Source organism: Miniopterus schreibersii (genome assembly GCF_964146895.1).
Source record: "Miniopterus schreibersii genome assembly, chromosome: 8".
NCBI lineage: Eukaryota > Metazoa > Chordata > Mammalia > Chiroptera > Miniopteridae > Miniopterus > Miniopterus schreibersii.
The window spans coordinates 54,386,871-54,405,803 of NC_138109.1; the positions used below are offsets into that span (position 1 = coordinate 54,386,871).

General features: G+C 41.9%; 1 protein-coding gene across 5 annotated transcripts in view; it reads right to left on the reverse strand.

The window, feature by feature from the left end:
- Nucleotides 1-4,716: 4,716 nt before the first annotated feature.
- The window catches only part of DDAH1 (dimethylarginine dimethylaminohydrolase 1), a 124,809-nt gene continuing 110,592 nt past the window's right edge, over nt 4,717-18,933 (reverse strand). For 3 of the 5 annotated variants that reach the window (XM_081143787.1, XM_081143783.1, XM_081143786.1), the window contains exons 5-6: nt 9,955-10,098; nt 4,717-7,800 (exon numbers count right to left, since the gene is read on the reverse strand). In XM_081143787.1, the coding sequence (XP_080999913.1) occupies nt 7,684-7,800; nt 9,955-10,098 (261 nt within the window). In that variant the 3' untranslated portion in view covers nt 4,717-7,683. Of the gene's footprint in view, nt 7,801-8,502; nt 8,559-8,718; nt 8,768-9,954; nt 10,099-18,933 lie in introns of those variants that run through there. The other 2 variants (XM_081143784.1, XM_081143785.1) reach the window with 2 other exon arrangements.

An 18,933-nucleotide genomic window follows, 5' to 3' on the forward strand; every position in this document is an offset into this window, starting at 1 on the left:
AGAGAGGAAGAAAGGCTGGGGTACTGCTTCCTGGCTCTGGAACCTGATCGCTGGCTGGAGCTGTGGCCCCCATACCCTGCCCCAAATCTAGAAGCACAGTTTCCTGTTCTTGTCCTGGGTGTATCACCACCTCTTAGTTTGTACCCTTAACACCATACCTTTGAAATAGACCTTCACTGAAATTTCTTTATTTGATTCAAGTGGGGGTGAATTCTATTTCCTACCTGACAGATTCTTTGCCATGGTAACAATGTTCCTTCCATCTCCTCTAATGAGTATCAAGCCTAGAAAGAAAGAAAGCCCCATCATGCTGTTCTAGCACTAACTCTAGGGGACTTCGTATGCTCATCTGAGTCCCAGGTAAACAAAATAGATGACTTTGTTCATATCCCATCCTGGAGTTCAAGCCTCTGTTGGATGCATGAATCTGTTTATTCCACAAGCTTCTTCCAGAGGTGGAAGAGCTAATACTTTTACATGGCTCAGATGTTACTTGCTATCAAATCTTGTTTGGTTCCTGAACTTTCCCTGCATCAGTGTGAAATATGCAGAGCTTTTGTATCTTTACAGAATATTGGGAAATTTCAACCCATAGCACAAGGCATCCTAGTTTAATTTTGAGCAGTTTTCTTCTGAGTTCTGTCCCCAAACCTGAGCTAATCAATATGTTTCCATGTCCCTGAACAGGAACTTAAAATATTTTTTTTTTTAAATTTAAGCATAGGAGAAAGCAAACTGCCTTCTAAGGTCTGTGTTAATTCACCCAAGCTTGCTCTTTGTATTCTTAGCCAAATGACTAAACCTTCTGTTTATAAATAGAGGGGGCTTCCCAAGACCTAGGGACCCATCATGTCACAAGCCAGTCCAGGCTATATTTTTACCAAGTGGTTTGCTGGCTTACTGGCTTGAATTTTTTATTTATTTATAGTGACAACAACATATTTGGCGCTTACACGTTCTCCTAAAAGCCTGATAACCCCCATTATCTAGTGCTGTAAGTGGCCCAGCTTCCACTGAGTTAGAATGAGTGTTTGGAGGGCGGAGGGAGCTGGGGAACAGTCTCATTTGCCAACAGTTCCCTAATGGAAGTGTGTCTTCGGAGCAGCCCTGTCAGCTACCCAGGAAACCCGTGAATTCTCCGAGGAAGCTGTCAGGGGCCAGCTTAGAGGCATCAATGATGAAAATCCCGGGTTATTCTGGGGTAGGTGATTTTGATGTTTCTAACAGAAGATGATACTCTAATGGGATCCAGTCTCAATGTGATGGGAGTTAATGAGGATAATGATGATGATAATGATATTTACGTTACATCTTTCTTCCAAAGAACCTTTCAGCCCTTTTATCTCATTTGCGTTGAAAATGTCCCTCTGGAGGAGGGGAAGGTGTTATTAAACTGTTTTTCAGGAGAGAAAATATAGACAGAGTTAATTGCCCAGCTTTCAGGTTCCACTTGGTGAGGAGAAGAGATGTTTAAATAACACATTAAACTTGGAGAAATTACTTTTAAGAGAAAAGCCAGTCTCAAGTCCCATTCATCCAATACAATGCTGCCACACCAAGCTCCAAGTGATATCCCTCCCTGACCCAAAAGTCTTCAGGGGATCCTCGCAGGCTACAAATTCAGTCTCCCTCAGCAGGCACAGCCCTGGACCTTCCAGCCTACATGATCTCACTATGCTCGCATGCTTTCCCATGTTTCAGCCAAACCCATCCACTTCCTCGGCCCTACCATCTGCTCTGAGCAGCCTATTCACCTTTCATAATGCTCATCACTCTTGCAGTAACTCGTTTCATAGGTCTTCCTATTTGGATGTAAATTCCAGGACAGCAGGGATTGTCACTATTGTATCTCCTTGGCCTAGCAGACTTAACTGACACACAGTAGGTGCTTCTGAAGTGCACACCCACCTCCATGCCTTTGTTCGAGCTGTTTTCTCAACCTCCAGTGACAGACTCTCATCTGTCTGTGGAAACTGGAGCTGTCCCTCCAAGCTCAGATCAAACCTGACTCCTCCTTGGGAACCCCTACACCACAGTTCTCTTTAGTTCTGACCTTACCCTCAGCTGGGTCACAGTCACTTGTGCACACGTGTAGTCTTCCTCCCCTGCCCCTCCCAGACTGTCAGCTCTTGAAAGCCAGGAACTGTACCTGGCGCCTGGCACAGTGTGAGCATGTTAAACATGAGCTCACTTGCCTGAAAGTATTGCTGGCCAGCATTCTTCATTCAGAAGAATTCCCATTTCCAGAGTCCGCAGCTCATCACGAAAGGGAATTTTTCTCATACTTACCTTTCTCCATTCTTCTGGGGCACTGAGAGGAAAATCAGTCAGGGAAACCATGCCAACTCTTCCGGTAAAAAGTGTCTCCTATCTCTTTGAGGGGCACACGGGCACTTAGGTGGAGGTAGCATTTCCTCCTGGGGCCCAGAGTAAGTTTGTAGAGGTAGACGTTGGCATTTTTTAGCTCCATTGCCCATATCAATGGCAGCCTACATATGGGAGAACTAATCAGTGCAACCTCAACTGAGAAGGTGTGATGAAATCAATGACCCTACAAGGAATTTTAGTGCTGGTCTGTGCTTCCGGTGAGCATTTGCTTGTACCACTCAGTTATGATAAGAAGACTACAGATTGAACTAACTCTGGGCATGTGTGAAACCTGATAAGCAACACATTTTTTGGCAGCTGAAGACCCCCTAGCTACTAGCAACGTGCACATACCAAACATCTGTGATACAACACTCCATACAAATTAGAAAGAGCTACTTCAACAACCAGAACATGGAATACTCAGGGCTATTAAAATTGATGATGATGGAGATCTATATTTATTGACATGGAAAGATGCCCCACACATATTGTTAAGTGAGGGAAGGAGACCATAAAACAGCATAATTATGTAAAATTATTTCATATTTATATCTACATCTATTCATGGATGTGTGGATATGCTCCAAAACGTTTATAGTAGCTATCTCTAAGTGATGAAATTTGTTTTTATAGTTTCTTTTGTATTGTTTGAATTTTATTTTTACAGTGAGCAGTTATTTTTACAATCAGAAAGAGAATACAAAGCTACTTTCAGCTAGAAAAAAAATTGTAGAAAGTAAAAAGGCCTCATTAAAAAACCTCACATTTCCTTTTGATGTAGTCCCATCTGCTTATTTTTTCTTTTGTTTCTCTTGCCCAAGGAGCTATATTAGAAAAAATATTGCTAGGAGAAATGTCAGAGATTTTACTGCCTACGTTTTCTTCCAAGAGTTTTATGATTTTGAGTCTAACAGTTAAGTTTTTTGTTTTTTTAAAATATATCTTTATTGATTTCAGAGAGAGGAAGGGAGAGGGAGAGAGAGAGATAGAAACATCAATGATGAGAGAGTTGTCATTGATCGGCTGCCTCCTGCACACCCCCAACTGGGGATCGAGCCTGCAACCTGGGCATGTGCCCTGATCGGGAATCGAACTGCAATCTTCTGGATCCTAGGTTGATGCTCAACCGCTGAGCCACGCCCGGCTGGGCTCTAACAGTTAAGTCTTTAATCCATTTTGAGTTTATTCTTGTGTATGGTATAAGGTGGCCTAGTTTCTTTCTTTTTTTTTTTTTTTTTGCATGTATCTGTCCAATTTTCCTAAGACCATTTATTGAATAGACTGTCTTTACCCCATTGTATGTTCTTGCCTCCTTTGTCATACTATATGATTTCACTTATATGTGGAATCTAAACAACAAGATAAATGAACAAACACAATAGAAACAGACTCATAGATACAGAGAAAAGACTGATGGTTGCCAGAGGGGAGAAGGTTAGGGGGATGGAGTGAAAAAGGTAAAGGGATTAAGAAGTACAAATTGGTAGTTGCAAAATAGTTATGAGAATGTAGAGTACAGCATAGAAAATATAGTCAATAATATTGTAATAACTACGTATGGTGCCAGATAGTTACTGGCAATATCAGGGGAAACACTCTGTAAAGTATAGATTGTCTAATGATTATGCTGTACACCTGAAATGAATACAAAATAATGTTGAATGTAAACTGTAATTAAAAAATAAAATTTAAATTAAAAAATTTTTCAAATTTCCTAAAAGATGCTTCCTGTAAATCAAATAAACAAAAACAAATAAACAAACTTTGTATGAGAGAAGAAAAAAATTGTTTAACTGCCTCCATAACTGAGCCATATAATGTACTGACCACAGTCAGGAGTCAAAGGGAACAGGGGAAACCTTTAAGGAGGAGCATGTGTGAAATCAAGCTCTCCTGACCTAGCATGGAGAATATACATACTTTTTAAGTGCCTGGAATATAAAGTAGCTCTTCAAATATCATTTAAAAATTTTTTAAAAATATGTATTTATTGATTTCAGAGAGAGGGAGGGAAAGGCGGAGAGAGAGAGAAACATCAATGATGAGAGAATCAATGATCGGCTGCCTCCTACACGCCCCCCACTGGGGATCGAGCCTGCAACCCAGGCATGTGGCCTGGGAACTGAACAGCGACCTCCTGGTCCATGGGTCGACGTTCAACCACTAAGCCATGCTGGCTGGGTAAAATATCATTTTAACTCAAGCTACTTATGCCAGTTGATCTACGGTACTTCTAATTCCTTAGTTTATAAAAGAGAGAAGACTTCCTATCTCTGATAGCAAAGAAATGATGACTTAATTCACCATAGCAGTTTCTGTTAAAAATAGAGAGACATACGGTGTTGATCACGGTACAACTGACACTTTATTTCATTGTGATTGGTATACTTGTAGGATCAGGACAGCAAGAGACTAAAGTCAGTGCAGAACTTCTCTGGACTAAAGGGTCATGGAAGGCATTACTGGTTTTGGCACACAGAGTGTATAACCGTACATTGGCTGGAACAAGACAGTCAGTAAAATAAAATGCACAAACCCAATACCACGTGGAAACCATGTCTGAGTTCTGAAGAATGTTAGAGAGTAAATAATTACAACGACTAACATGCAGCTCTAGATAAGTCACAGTATTCACCTACAGACTATTTTCTCCCCTTAGGGAGGAAGAGATGGTCTCAGCAATCTATCTGTTCACAGTAGCTTGAAAGAGCAATCAATACACATTAGCAGGACCTGCCTGTTGATTTCCACAGCAATCCATCCTAGTTGAAGAAATAATGCTAAATAATGTACTTTCTCTATATTGTCCTTATTATATTAAATCTTACTGACCAAGTAACTCAACTTTTACTCAGTTAAATACAATTATTTACTAATGTCTTTATAATGTCAAGAAGCAATTTTTGTTAGTTTATTTATCCTTAACTAAAGGAGGTTATCTTTCTTCTTCAAAGATAACATTATGCTGATGAGAACATCAAAGAAGTAACACTACTATGCTGCAAATATTTTAGGTTTCACATCATCATATCACATAGGTAGCCCAAAGAAGCCAGCCTCGCCGGTGACACAGCTGTGCAGAGGAAGATTCTGGAGAAGAGGCACACAGATTCTATGTGATTTCTTGAGACAAAGTGAAGGAAAGAGGGAGAGAAGCAAAGGAAAGGAAAAGTGAAAACAGCTTCTGAAGGACAAATTGATCAAAAAGAAAATCTTTTCACTTGCAAGTGACTAAACATAATAGAGAAGAGTTCTTTAAATTGGGATGATACAAACAGACATGGAAAATTATGTGCCAGTTTGCTTTCGTATTAAGCCTACACTGGCTGATTGGGTTAGTTTCTCTGTGGTTGTTTTGCTATGTTGACCTCTCCCAAGGGGATTTCTGCTTTTGCCAGCATAAGGCTGTATTTAACCCTAAAGGACAACCATAACTGCTGAGAATAATTTTTCTTTATTAATTTGGGCATGTGGGTCACATTCATTCTCTCTCCAGTGAAAACATATTATTCACCCATGATAAGACAGTTGGGAATATGACATTGACCAAGATATGGTTTATTCATAGGATGTATATAATTAGATATTTGTGCATGAAATGAATTTTAAAGTTAAGCAACAAGGAGAAGAAGGAACTTCTTCCAGTTCTGGCAAAAAGTCATCAAATAAATAAAAAAGTCAGAGAGTGGTTAAGGATGTCTTGGTTTTCTCAGTGGTTTATCACTTCCGTTTACTAAGGGGGAGATGAGATGAATGAAGGTAACTCTTGGTCATCAAACATAAGGAATGTCTAATTACATACATGTAGGTGAGCAGAGCAAGACTCCAAGTTATATTTCTTAATCTCCCTGATTCTTACTCTTAAACAACAAGCCACAGGCAATATGAGAAAGGTGGAGTTGACTAGAAATTCAATAACATGCCTGGATCAGTCACTTTCCTTGGAAAGTACCATTTCCCTGGCCGGCTAACAGGCTGACTCTTTCAGGCTCGAGTAAACGACAATGACGTCTGCCTTCACTGTGGCATTGTTTTATGTAAGAGCTCCGTGTCAGGTCAAGGCTGTGTAATTTAAAGGCTAGAGAGGAAAAGAGTTTTAATTGAATTCCACAGTAAATATTCATGGATAGTTCAAAGAGCTGTCCATTGTCAGTGGCTGGTTTCAAGTACCCAGCCTATCACTTCCTGACCATGCTTCATCTGGCTCACACCAGACATCAAGAATCAGTTTTAGATGGGATGTCTCTTGCGAAAGGAATAACTGTGCTAGGCCAGGATAACTGCCCCGGGTGGGGGGCGGTATAGGCTGGTAATAGGGTGAGTCACAATGGGAGGAAGTGGTGGGAAGGGGGGCAGAATGAGCTGAAGAAAAAATAAGACTATTCCCCAGGGTCAGGATATGGCCAGTAATGAAGCAAAAATTCATGGAATGTGACTTAAAGACTTTCTAAGATGTTATACCCATGGGGTGTTTCCAAGCTTTTTGATCTATGATTCCCTAGCAACCATCTGGTGAATTTACCTTCCTAGGTGTGGTGCCCTACTTCTTCTGGAATTTAGATCTCCAGGGAAACCCTGTCAGGATGTGCCTCTGTGCAGTTAACTCACCTCCAAACAGCTGCTCTGATTTTGATCACAGTTCTGCTGAGAAACCCATTTTCCCTTCTGAGCAAGAGTGGGGGTGGTGGGAGATGTAGCCACGAGGCAGAGGAGCACGGAGACAGACAGGGTGAACTTGCAGGAAGGTATGCAGAAGGCAAGGCCCCTGATTTTACCCAAGGTCAAGGTGACTGTGATGGACGTGAGAAGAGCAAAGGGAAGTAACTGGAAAATAGTTTTCAGAGTTTGCAAGAAAAATAGAGGGAAAGAGGGAGAATCCATGGACCAGGGCATTTCACAGGAAGCAAAGATGATTAATGTTATAAAGAAAAAAATCCCCAGATTATCAAACTAAGAAGACATTCTTGAGAGTATGTTGGTAACTAAACGATTTTCATACTGATAATACAGACACTAACTGAGCATTTCCTTACAATCATTAATCACATTTTAACAATTTATTAGCTCTATAATTTCTAGGTTGCTTAATTCATTTAGCAAATCCACAGTTTAGGTACCACCGTGAGGGGAAGGAGGGGAAGGAGAGGAAGGAGGGGAAGGTGCAGAATGAAGCAATTAAACCTCAAATTAAACTTCTGTGAACCAGAGTTAGTAGCACAGTGGCACAATAGATTGTCAATGACAACGACAGTAGTGGGGACAGTTGTTGGCCTCGTGAGTGCAGGACTGCCGGCGGCAGGGAGGGACTGCAGCTCAGGAGTCTACCTTCTTGTTAATTAAAACCAAGCAGCAGGTGAGCAGCCCGTCCACCTTTTGCAGTTCAGATAGGCTCACGGGGATCAGCATGTAGTCCTTCAGCTTTTCATAAACCTACAGCACGAATCAAGCAAAGGGAGAGAAGAAGGATTATGTTTCTGCTTCTGTCTTGCCACCTGCTCCCCACCAGGTGCAGAGAATTAATTTGGTGGTGAACTTGGGCTTTTCACCCATTTAATCCCAAGATATGCATGCAGTCCAGACCATACACGTGCCTACAGCCATACCTATCGAGCGAGGAGTATCGGTTAACCACCAGCTCTGTGCTTTAACCTCAAAGCCAGAGATGTGTCAGAATGTGGTCGGTACTGGAAATGTTGTCATTGCTAGATTCAGTGATATAGGAAAGGCGGTGGCCATGTTTTCAGTCTGAGTATTACTCTCTCTCTACACTTTAAAACCCTCATAACTATATTTTAACGTTTCTTTCCTCACCAACACCACTGGGAAAAACTGGAGAAAATATCATTGAAGTGAAGCATTTCAGGTGAAACTGCTTTTAAATTACAGGTGTGAATTTTACAGTATCTTTTGACACTCATAGAATGAGTGTGTCAAAACTTCAAGCTAACAGTCTATACATTTTTCTCTGATGATCAAACAGAGCACATTAAAAACAACGACACAAAATCACTTGAAAACACACTGCCCAGCCATGCGTTGTTAGGAAGTAATTTGTTCTTTAAAATTCATACAGTGGTTAAGAGGGCTGGAGCTGGGTAGAGTTGGGTTCCAAACCCAGCTCTGTCAACTTACTACCTAAAGTGTGACTGCAGTCAGGTGACATCCCCTCTGAGTCTTGGATTAATTCTCTGAAATATTGGGGTAAGCACAGTGCCCGTTACAGGGCTATAAGACAATGCATGTAGCATGCTTAGCACAGTACCTGGCACAGGAAAAGCTGTCGGTACACATGGATGTTATAATTTTTGGTGATGACAAAGGCTAAATTCAGAAGCAGTTAATGATTACCTGGTTGTCAGATGATCAATGTGGCTGAAAAGGCGTAAAGGATCCCGAGCTATGAAATCCAAAGTTAATTCTGTGATGTGAGTGCATGTTGATATCCCAGATCCTAGGGTGTGGGGCTCTAGGAACCTGTATTTTTAACAACCCTGCTGCACATTAAAGTGTGAGACCCGCCATTCATCCAGAGTTGGTTAAGCCCAGTCTGGGGCCAGAAGTTCTCTCTTTTTCTCGGGTTCACACTTTCAGCCTTGGAAATAGAGAAAAATTATCTATGGATTCCCCACCTTTCTCTTTTTATCTGTTAAGAGGGATACAGATTATGAGGATAAGCCTAGAAATTACACAGTATTGCATATTTAAAAGATGGTATAAAATATTATCTAAAAATTTTGAAGCTTAAGATGTAAAAAACATAAGATCCATGGTTACTTAAAACTCTTCTGTAATGCTTGTATAAATAGCTGGGCAGAGATGAAGATGCTGGATGCCTAAGAGATAGGAACACTTGAGAGATCTGTGGATGGGCACTGCTTTATCTGCTTGGAAGGATTCACTTGAAATGACTGAAGTATACAGGTGAGACTGGCAGAGTGCCCTAAAGACAAGGGAGATTTTGTTAGACCAGGGAAGAATTCCATATCTGGGTACAATTCTCCCGCTGGAACACACATGCAGAGACTCTCAGAGGGACAGGTTGGCTGATTCCAAGTAGACACTATCTCTTCCTGCTCTGTCTTTTCGACAAAGTGTTTTAATGTATTATCCTAGGATGTGCAGCCCCTTCTTTCTGCAGCCCTGACAAGGGGCGCCCCCCTCTCTGGGTCATTCACACACCTCTGCCTTGAGAAACACATTACTCTCAGCTCAGACTTGTCAGAAAACGATGACACAGCTGACTGTCTCATTGGAGGTCTCTGTGCTTGTTGAGTATCTGAGTGTCGCTAAGGACCTTTAATCAGAGCTGGTGCACAAGTACGTGCTTGGAAGGCTCCGAATGCCAGGCACGGCCATCTCCATTACCGGGCACGCGTTAGTGACCAATAACACAAATGAGAAGAGTGAGTTAAATACACCTTCCTGTGCCCTACATTTTACTCTTTGTGCTTCCCTAATAAGTTGATATGTATAGAGGAAAAGGAAGCCCCTGTTATTTGTGCCTCTGTCATGAAAAATCCCCCAACAGGAAGATTGTCAGGGAAGCCTAGCTAGCTCCAGTGGCCAGGAAGGATGGTTTTTTACCTTTGCACTTTCTGGATACTCTTCTGGGGTTGGGTGCAGCAAGACATGGCCTTTGCTGGGGATGTTTATATATATACAGTTTGCAGCAAGGTCATCAGGCACCGTGAGTTTGTCGTAGCGGTGGTCACTCATCTGTTGCATGATCTAGAAAGAGAAACAGCAGGTTAAAGCAGAGCGTGTGCCCGCACTCTCAAGCCGAGGGGAGGCAGTGTCACGGCACACAAGCTTGTCACCGACGCCTGGGAACAGTGCTCTGTGTGGAAGCCCCGCTGCGACCTCCAGTCAGAGCCAGACGAGGGAGGCCCCACGGAGCTGTGACTCTTTGGAAGAATCACAAGGGTCCTTTCTGTGGTTATTCTTTTTAAAAAGTATGTGGTCTCCAATTTTTAAAAGGTTTCAAAACTGTCCATAATTTTTCTAGTTTTCGTTTGTGAGACCTAATAGTAAGACACAAAATAGCCACGCATATAAAAGGCCCAGCTGAGTTTCTTTTTTTAAATACTCCTCTGAGGATATGTTTTTATTGATTTTAGAGACAGAGGAAGAAAGACAGAGAGGAACAGAGAGAGAGAGAGAGAAACATCGATGTGAGGGAGAAACATCAATCAGTTGCCTCCTGTACACGCCCCGACTGGGGATTGAACCTGCAACCTAGGTATGTGCCCTGATGGGGAATCGACCCCATCACCTTTTGGTGCAAAGGATGACACTCTACCCAACCCAGCGACCCGGCCCCAGCTGGGCTTGTGATAATATCCGTGACTGAGTAAGCAGGGCTGACCTGGTCTGTAGGAAAAAAAGATTAAAACAGTAATCAGGATGGTCAATAATCTGGTTTAGCAATAACCACACACACACACACTATACTCTTTTATGAATATTTAAATTGGCTACATCCTCTGTAGCAGGTATGCCCTTAACACAATTAGCATAAAAGTCACCTGGGGAGAATGTGAAACTCCGGTTCCCAGGCTTCACCCCGCCCCCTGCCGCCTGCTTCTGGTTTGGCAGATTTGAGGTGAGGCACAGAAATTTGCATTCCGAGAGCCCTCCAGGGAATTCTGACGCAGAACCCTGGACCACACTTGGACAAAAACTGATTTAGCAGATCCATTCATCAAATAATGGGTATAAAATAACACAAAAATAAAGTCTGCACAAAATTTAAAATATTGATATCTAATCTCACCTCAACACAATCAAAATAAAAACACCCAAAACAACCCCCTCCCCAAACCACACACACGACAAAAATGTCCAAACATCTAAAACAAATCGAGTTGACCATGGGCTTAGTCGTGTAGACTCTTCCCATTTTTATCAATACCCATATATCTTAAGGAACCTGCTTAATTGTCTTGTAATGAAGATATTAACAAGATCTTTTCCACAATCTGGTTCGAACACTCCTTTCCAGACAGGTGTCCCTTTACCTTTCAATATTTGTGTGAAAACGTGTTTCATATTACCAGGCCCCAGCATTAGGCAGACTTGCCCACTCGGTCACGGCGGCACTGGGCTGTCAGACTCATGGTATGGAAGCGTGTAAGGGGCTGTGAGCTCCCCAGAGGATGTGAACAGGGCCATGAGCAAGCCCCTCCTGACTCACCAATCAGGTGAGCCGTTCACTGCTCCCAGGGGAGTATGTCAAAGGCCCAGAGAGACCAGGAGTGATCTGACCATGGGCCCCCAGTCACAGAGAAGGAAACATCAGGGCTGGGGTGAGCTGAGGCTTTACATCAAAGGCTGAGATACGCAAAGAGGAGCAGGACACGGAGCCGGTCTTTGAAAAGGCCGGAGTCTAATGGCGGAGACTGACAAATGAGAGTTTCATTACAGTAGGAACAAGCAGGGCAACATGCTAAATATTTCACATTTATGATCTAATCGCAAAATTCCTATTTCATAGGCAACGAAACTGGATTTATAAAGGTCAGATAACTTGCTCAAGGCCGTATAGGTGAATTCAAGCCCAGATCTGTGCAATTCAAACCTTCTTTATTAATTACTTTGCTCTCTTTCTTGACCTCCGGAGCCCCAGAGGATCTCTCTTTCCTACTAACTGCCATTAATATCTACTTTTTTTACATTCCTTTAGTACTTATTATTTATTCTCTTGTGGTGCCATGAATTCTTTTTTCATAGGTAATCCTATTATGACACCATACAGATTGGTGTAGTTACAAGACTTGGCCAAAATCTCTCTTGCACTTTTTAATTTAAATTATTTTCTGAAAGGACAGATCATGATATAAGTGGGACTGTTTCTTTAGAGCCATGATTGAGAAGTCTTAGATCTATTCGAATATGTGGACAATTAAGAAGTTGATAACAGCCTTAAGGATAAACTATTCTAAGCAAATTAATAGCATATTCAGTTTGCCCTCTCTATAAAATGGATAGGCTAAAAAATAATATGAGGAGGCTGATATAAGAGAAAAAAATCCAGTCCCAAATAGCTCTCTTCTATTATGAATTTGCTATTTAATGCAGACTTCCTTTTTGGCTGCTTTCAAAACACAGTAATAGTAGTTTCCATTTGTCCTTGTGTGGGAGGGGGCACATGAAGGCCATCAACTCTGGAATAAGACCCAGGCTTGAGTCTCAGCTCTAACCTTTATGAGCTATGTAAATTTAAACTTTTTTTTTTTTTGACCTCTTGGTTTCCTCACCTATATAATTGGGGATAATAATAGCCTTTTATACTTACTGTGGAAGTTAAATGGAGATAATGCACATAATAAGGCACAGTAACAAGCCTTAATAAGCCACTAGTATTTTATGACAGCATTGAGCAGACAAACAAAGTTTAAGTTTCCAGTCTGCAATCCTATCTACAGTTCTGGCAAGCTTTAACTTCACTCTTAAAATAGCTTGTTTTGGAGGTCTATCTTTATTCTTAAAACCACATAACACTATGCCCGTCATACTCCTATGGTGTTTTCTTTAGCACCCTTCTTTCTAAGGCCTGCAATATTTAACAGGTGATCCAATGGTCTTGCAGGTTTAGCATCCGTTCTGCCTGGATCCCCCAGAAAGAATTGCTAGGAAGTTCTCAGACTTTTCAAAATCAGGACATATTTTAATATGAAAGCTTTTACAAAGTTTCTCTTTCTTTCCAAATGGACTGCTAGCTCTTTGAATGCAGGTTTAGGCATATTACAGTGAGCAAAGCTTGGACTTTGAAGTTGAAAGGTCTGGGTCTAAAGCCTTGCTCTGCAACACACTAACTCTATGACCTTGAGCAAGTCACTCAACCTCTCTGAGCCTCAAGTCCTTTAGCTTTAAAATGGGATGACAATGTCATACCTATTCTCCTTACGGCAACATTGAAGGCTGTTTTTTAGAACAGAACAAAACAAAACAGATCATGTATGTGAAGTGCTTAGCGCAGTTCCTAGCACATATTAAATGTGTAATAAATGTGAGCACTCTTCCATCTTTGTTTCCTGCAGGCCACCTGGCATATAGCAGGTGATTGAAATATTTTTGTAACCAATTGATTCATTTCTTCATTCCTTTCAAAGGATACAGGGAATCTCAGGAGCACACTGGGATGGGCTATGCGATCAATCACATATGTGAACAATTGCATTCCCTCAGAAAAACAAGGTATGGCCTCTATTCAGAAATATAGATACAATTCATTACTTAAAGTAAACCAGGCTAAAATCAATGAAGCCAAGGTTTGTCTTTTTCTTTATGCTCTACAGAATGGCACTATACTCTGTGGTCCCAACCCAGATGACCTTGGATGTAAGACAATAAGGAATGGTGGACCTGGGGTGAACCAGAGAACGCACAGCACCTAAAAGCATTAAAGCAAAGAAGGAAAGAAAAAAACACCTGTGTATAGCAAACTGCACACATATGCCTCCATCAGTTTTAATCCTTGATTTAGTAAAATGGTACAGGAACCCAAAGAGCAGATTGGTCTCCTCCTGATATAAGTAGGGCTATTTCTAAAGGCCAGATAGAAGTTAGGATTTGTATGACTTTTCAGCAATTACTCTTGGTCCATCCAACCACTGTGCTTCTTTCCTGATACAGGGGGTAGCACTGCACGAGGTCTGAATCCCTGCTTATTGTGTCCTGTTGAAGGTGGGCCAATATGGTCAATCTGCTCATGTTTGCAGTCAGAACCAGACTGTCATCCTGCACAGGGATTGGACCTAATTTATCCCAGGAGTTCAGGATTTTCTTTCAGACCAACAAGGAGACAGTCTCCTGGGCCAGTGGTCTACTAAGTTGAACCCCAGTGATCCAAGGGCCTCACAGATACTGAAAACATGGTATGTATAGCCATTACCTGGTTGAGCCTAGGCACAAACCAAAACAAACCCCAGAAAAATCTCATCTTTCCACTGACTTAATTTTCTAAGCATTTGGGAGAACTGTGGGCAGCATATTTTGGTCTATCACATTGAGGCTAGTTGCTCCCACCATTCATAAGCATTAGATAAGTTCCAGTTGGCTTCCAGGTTAATTCATGGTCTGTAGATGATTCGTTGTGCTCTTTTCTCATAGATAAAGAAATCACCTTTGTACAAGGTGAGTTGAAAGAGAAAGCAGCATGTCAAGATCACATCTCACAAGCTGACTATACCTCCTATGGTCCCATAAGTAGCTCGGGCACATTTTCCACCTCTCTGTCTGACTCATGCCTGTCCGGTGGTGACTATGAAGCAGAAACATGGAATGTTGTACATTCCAGAGGAAGTGTTACCAAGGATCTTTATCGGTGCTGACTTCTTGTTTATCAGCGAGGGAACAAACTAAAATTCCAAAGTTGTGCCCACCTCAGAAAGTGCCCAGGGTTTTTTTGGACATAACGGAGACTGTGTGTTTCCTTTCCTTGTGCTTTGTTTACTTGGGCTCCAGCTGTCTCCACGCTCCCTCCCCCTCCAGCCCCCCCCTCGCCTCCTTGAATGAACAGCCCTAACCCGCCCCCACCCCAGGTCCTGTGTTTGCTCTGTTCTTCAGTTAAAGGCAGTTATTTGACATTCTAATGGCTGCTTCAGCGTTTCTCTATTTTCTGGGCCTTGCCGTTATAATTTACAGCTTCTAGTGGGAGCATTCCTAAAATTACTGACGTAAGGGCCAGTAATCATTTGAGATGTAGTGTTGAAGGAGAGCTCTGCGGATACCCTGCACCACCAGAAAGATGAACGAGGGGGCCTAGAGCAAATTAAGCCTGCAACATCGCTGGAGGCAATGGTGACAAAACTGAAACTGTCCTACTTCTGGCACATCATGAGGAAGCAGGGTTCCTTTGGAAGAGTCAGTGCTGGGAAAAGCAGAAGACATGAGGAGGAGAGAAAGTACAAATATGAGATGGGTTGACTCCATAGGTAGGATTCCGCAGGAGCTGAGCAGGGCTGTTGAGGCCAGGACCTGTGGACATCACTCACTCAAGGGGTTGCCAGGAGTCGGAACTGACTCAAAGGCGCGTAACACACATGCACTCAGCCTACCATTGTTTCAGCAGAGTTTAATTTTTTTTTCACTACTGGGAGGAATTATAATATCCTTAGTAGGGAAATAATTTAATGCTGGGAATACATAAAGTAATTCACTGATAAATTCTACCGAGAGTTACTCTTAAAATAAATGTCTTAACAAAACCACCAAAGCCACCGTAGGAGTTTTTCAATTAATTTACCAAGGCCCCAGGGTTATCATTTTAACACAGGTTAGAAAATGTGCCAAAAGAAATGACTTTTAATAATAGAACAGGCTGCATTTGGAGCAGTGAGTGGTTCTGCTTAACTGTGGAAAGAAAAAAAGTATAGCAGCTAAGTCAGGATTTAGGAAGTGGTAACTCTAGGTAATAAACAAAAAATACTTTTTTTTTCATGAAAAAGCTAAACGTGTTTATTTTTAAAATTTTTATTGGATTTATTGGGGTGATACTGGTTAACAAAATTGCATAGGTTTCAGGTGTACAATTCTTTGATACATGATCTGTATATTGTATTGTGTGTTCACCACTTCAACTCAAGTCTCCTTCCATCATCATATAAAGGTGTTTATTTTAAACACAAAGAGTTTCTGTCTTTTGGGACAAAGAACAGGTTTCTCTTTTCCTGTCAGAGTGATTATTTTCCTTTATCTTACAGGTTGCTATTGTCTGAATAGGACAGCTTGCCATTTATTTATAGCTGCGTTCAGGAGATATATGTATATGCACAACGCAGGGTGCCTGCCATTCAGAGGGGAACAAATGCACTGAAAAAGATTCAGGAGACTGTATGTCTCTCTAACACCGTTTCCCTGTTGTGTTAAAACGGGCACTGGGAGGAGGCGCTCACATGGCCTGCCTGGCAGGGCATCACCTCAAAGAGCTCAGGCTCCCAAAGAAGAGCCAGGGTGAGGTGGAGAAACAGGCTTTGTTTCCCTTTGTGGATGCACGGAAGCCTTTGTTAAAAGACAAGCATCATTTCAAATATCCCCAAAATGTGCTGGCGGGCGTTTAGTTCCATGTTCCAACATTTTCCCCTAAAAAAGCGTGAAGGAGGTGCACTGCCCCAGAGCTCTATGGAAAGTGTTCTAACCACAGGGACTGCACTTGGGGCTTCACACTGTGCCCCAAGACAGAACCGAAAGGAGAAAGCCCTGACCTCTCCACAGCACCACGACTTTGGATAATACACAGCAGTTCTATAGGGCTTTGGGGGAAGATCTGAGAAGTCAAGATGCTGCTTTAAATGCCTATTCTGACTTTTGCCATTTCCCAAGGGAATTATTCTGCATTGTGTAAAACAGAGTAATTATTATTGGGAGTGGATGTAACTGGTGTTTGGTTCAATTCCCCAGTCCTTTATGGAGGTTCCCCTTTGGAATAGGCACCATGGTGGTGGGAGGTGGGAAAGGGAAAAAGATGGGAAGGTAAGATAGTCACAGGCTCTGCCTTTAGGAGATGATCATCTATAGTTTAAGGCAGGACAAGCATGTGAAGGGTACACCAGCAGGAAAAAGAAACCCAGCCTCACTTCTATCATAGACACTTCCTAACAGAGAAGGCACGCAATGGAGAGGAAGTGGCTCTGAGTATCATCTTGGCCACGTCGTGGTCTGTTACACATCTGCTGGTTTGGAGGAACCGGCCTTGCTCCCCAGAGTGGGGCTGTCACTGAGCAGAGTGGGAAATGTCTGGCTTCCAGCCCGAGAGGATTTATATGGCTAGTTGCATTAACAGCCAAGCATTTCCGGCAGTTTCCAACATTTCTGGGAATTTTCTCATCCAAAGGACTGGAAGGCAGCTCCATTCTCCCACTTGTTTGTTACTCATGGTTTCTTTGTATTACGTCAATTATTTAAAAAATAAAATCCTCGGGCTATGTTGTTTTCAAAGAAAGCAATTTAGGACTTAATTGGTCAAATACTGAGGCAAAGTTGTACAGAAGGTATTCAGAAATATTTAGGAAATATTCAGAGCACATTTTTGGTTTATTCATGATTGATCTTTCTATGAAATATACATATGCACCCATCTCATCAAAATGGAGTCAATATTAAAAGCAACTGATTATAGATTCTATAGAGGTATACAATATATGATGTTCAAGCACACTTTTCATTGCTACTGGATATCTAAAATCATTCATTCATTTATATTCATCCATCAAGAGTTTATTGAGAACCTGACAACAGAGTAGGCATCAAGCCCAGGCAGTCCTTTTAAAGCTGAATCAATATAGCTATGGATAAAATTTTAGAATTGACAGCATGTTTCTTTTTTCCTAGTCCTTCTGCAAATCAAGAAGAGTAGAATTTGAGAGAGGTTGTCTTTTAAATATCCTGTCTGAATGGATGGGCTGTATAGATTCTAAGAATGAGGTTACTTGGTTCTTTTTGGTTAAATCTGGGCCTACTTTCAATGGCAGATATTCCTTTCAAAGCTAGCTGCCATCCCCTCCACAAATTCTCTCACATTTGGAACAGCTGCTTTTGCTCAGATATATGATCCTCTGAATATGTGGAGGAAAGATTTCTGTTATTTAAACTACAGCCAGAAATCACACGAACCATTTCCGGAAGGGGCCCTCAAAAACAATGGTTTCTGTGGAAGGCTGGGAGAATCTCTCACGCTGTTAGAGGATCACTCTGAGCTCTGGGGGCTGGGGCGCAGGGCATGGGCAGGAGGAACAGGGGAAGTTCTCTGGGTGAGTCGCAGATCTCAGTTTCTCAGTCTGGGAGGCAACCTGCAACCCCAGTATGTGCCCTTGACCGGGAATAAAAACCAAACTCTTCAGTGCTCAGGCTGATGCTCCAACCACTGAGCCACCTGGGCCAGGCATACATACAATTTATTTAACATACATATATTTTTAAAAGTGTGCATTTAAATAAATTTTAGACAGAGAAAATCTGGCGCCTGAAGCCATCTGAATTTGCTACTGGACCACGTGGGCTGGTTTCCTGAAAGCTAGCTATTGTGTTCTTTAAGTAGACAAAAGAGGAGCAAAGTCTTTGAGAATGGAAAAAGACAGTGGGTGGCAATGCATTATTGTGTCTTGAGCAGCAGAGGGGCAGGCTCCAAGGTGAGAGATGAGAAATGGCCAATGAAAGCCTCTGGAGGCTTTGCAGCTATGAAAGCAGTTACACATGGCTTTGTTACTCAATTTCTGTGATTATTTTACATTTATGAAATTTTTGCTCATGTATACTAAGTAGTTCCAATGCCTGAAAATAATGTTATACAAAAACCCAATAAATACTGGGACTGTATATAGCTATTTAATTCCCTGCTACTGAAAAACACTCTTGCTGGCATGGGCTACCTGATTTTCAAGTCACTGCTGTCCCTAAATGCATCGGGGAGAAGCACCTTACTCTGATATGCTCAGAAATGGACATTTCTGTGAAACAGGGTTGACAGATCTCCTTCATATTTTAGGATGGGGTTCCTTAACCTCAGCACTATTGACATTTCAGGTTGGATAATTCTTTGTTTTGGGGCTGTCCTGTGCATTGTAG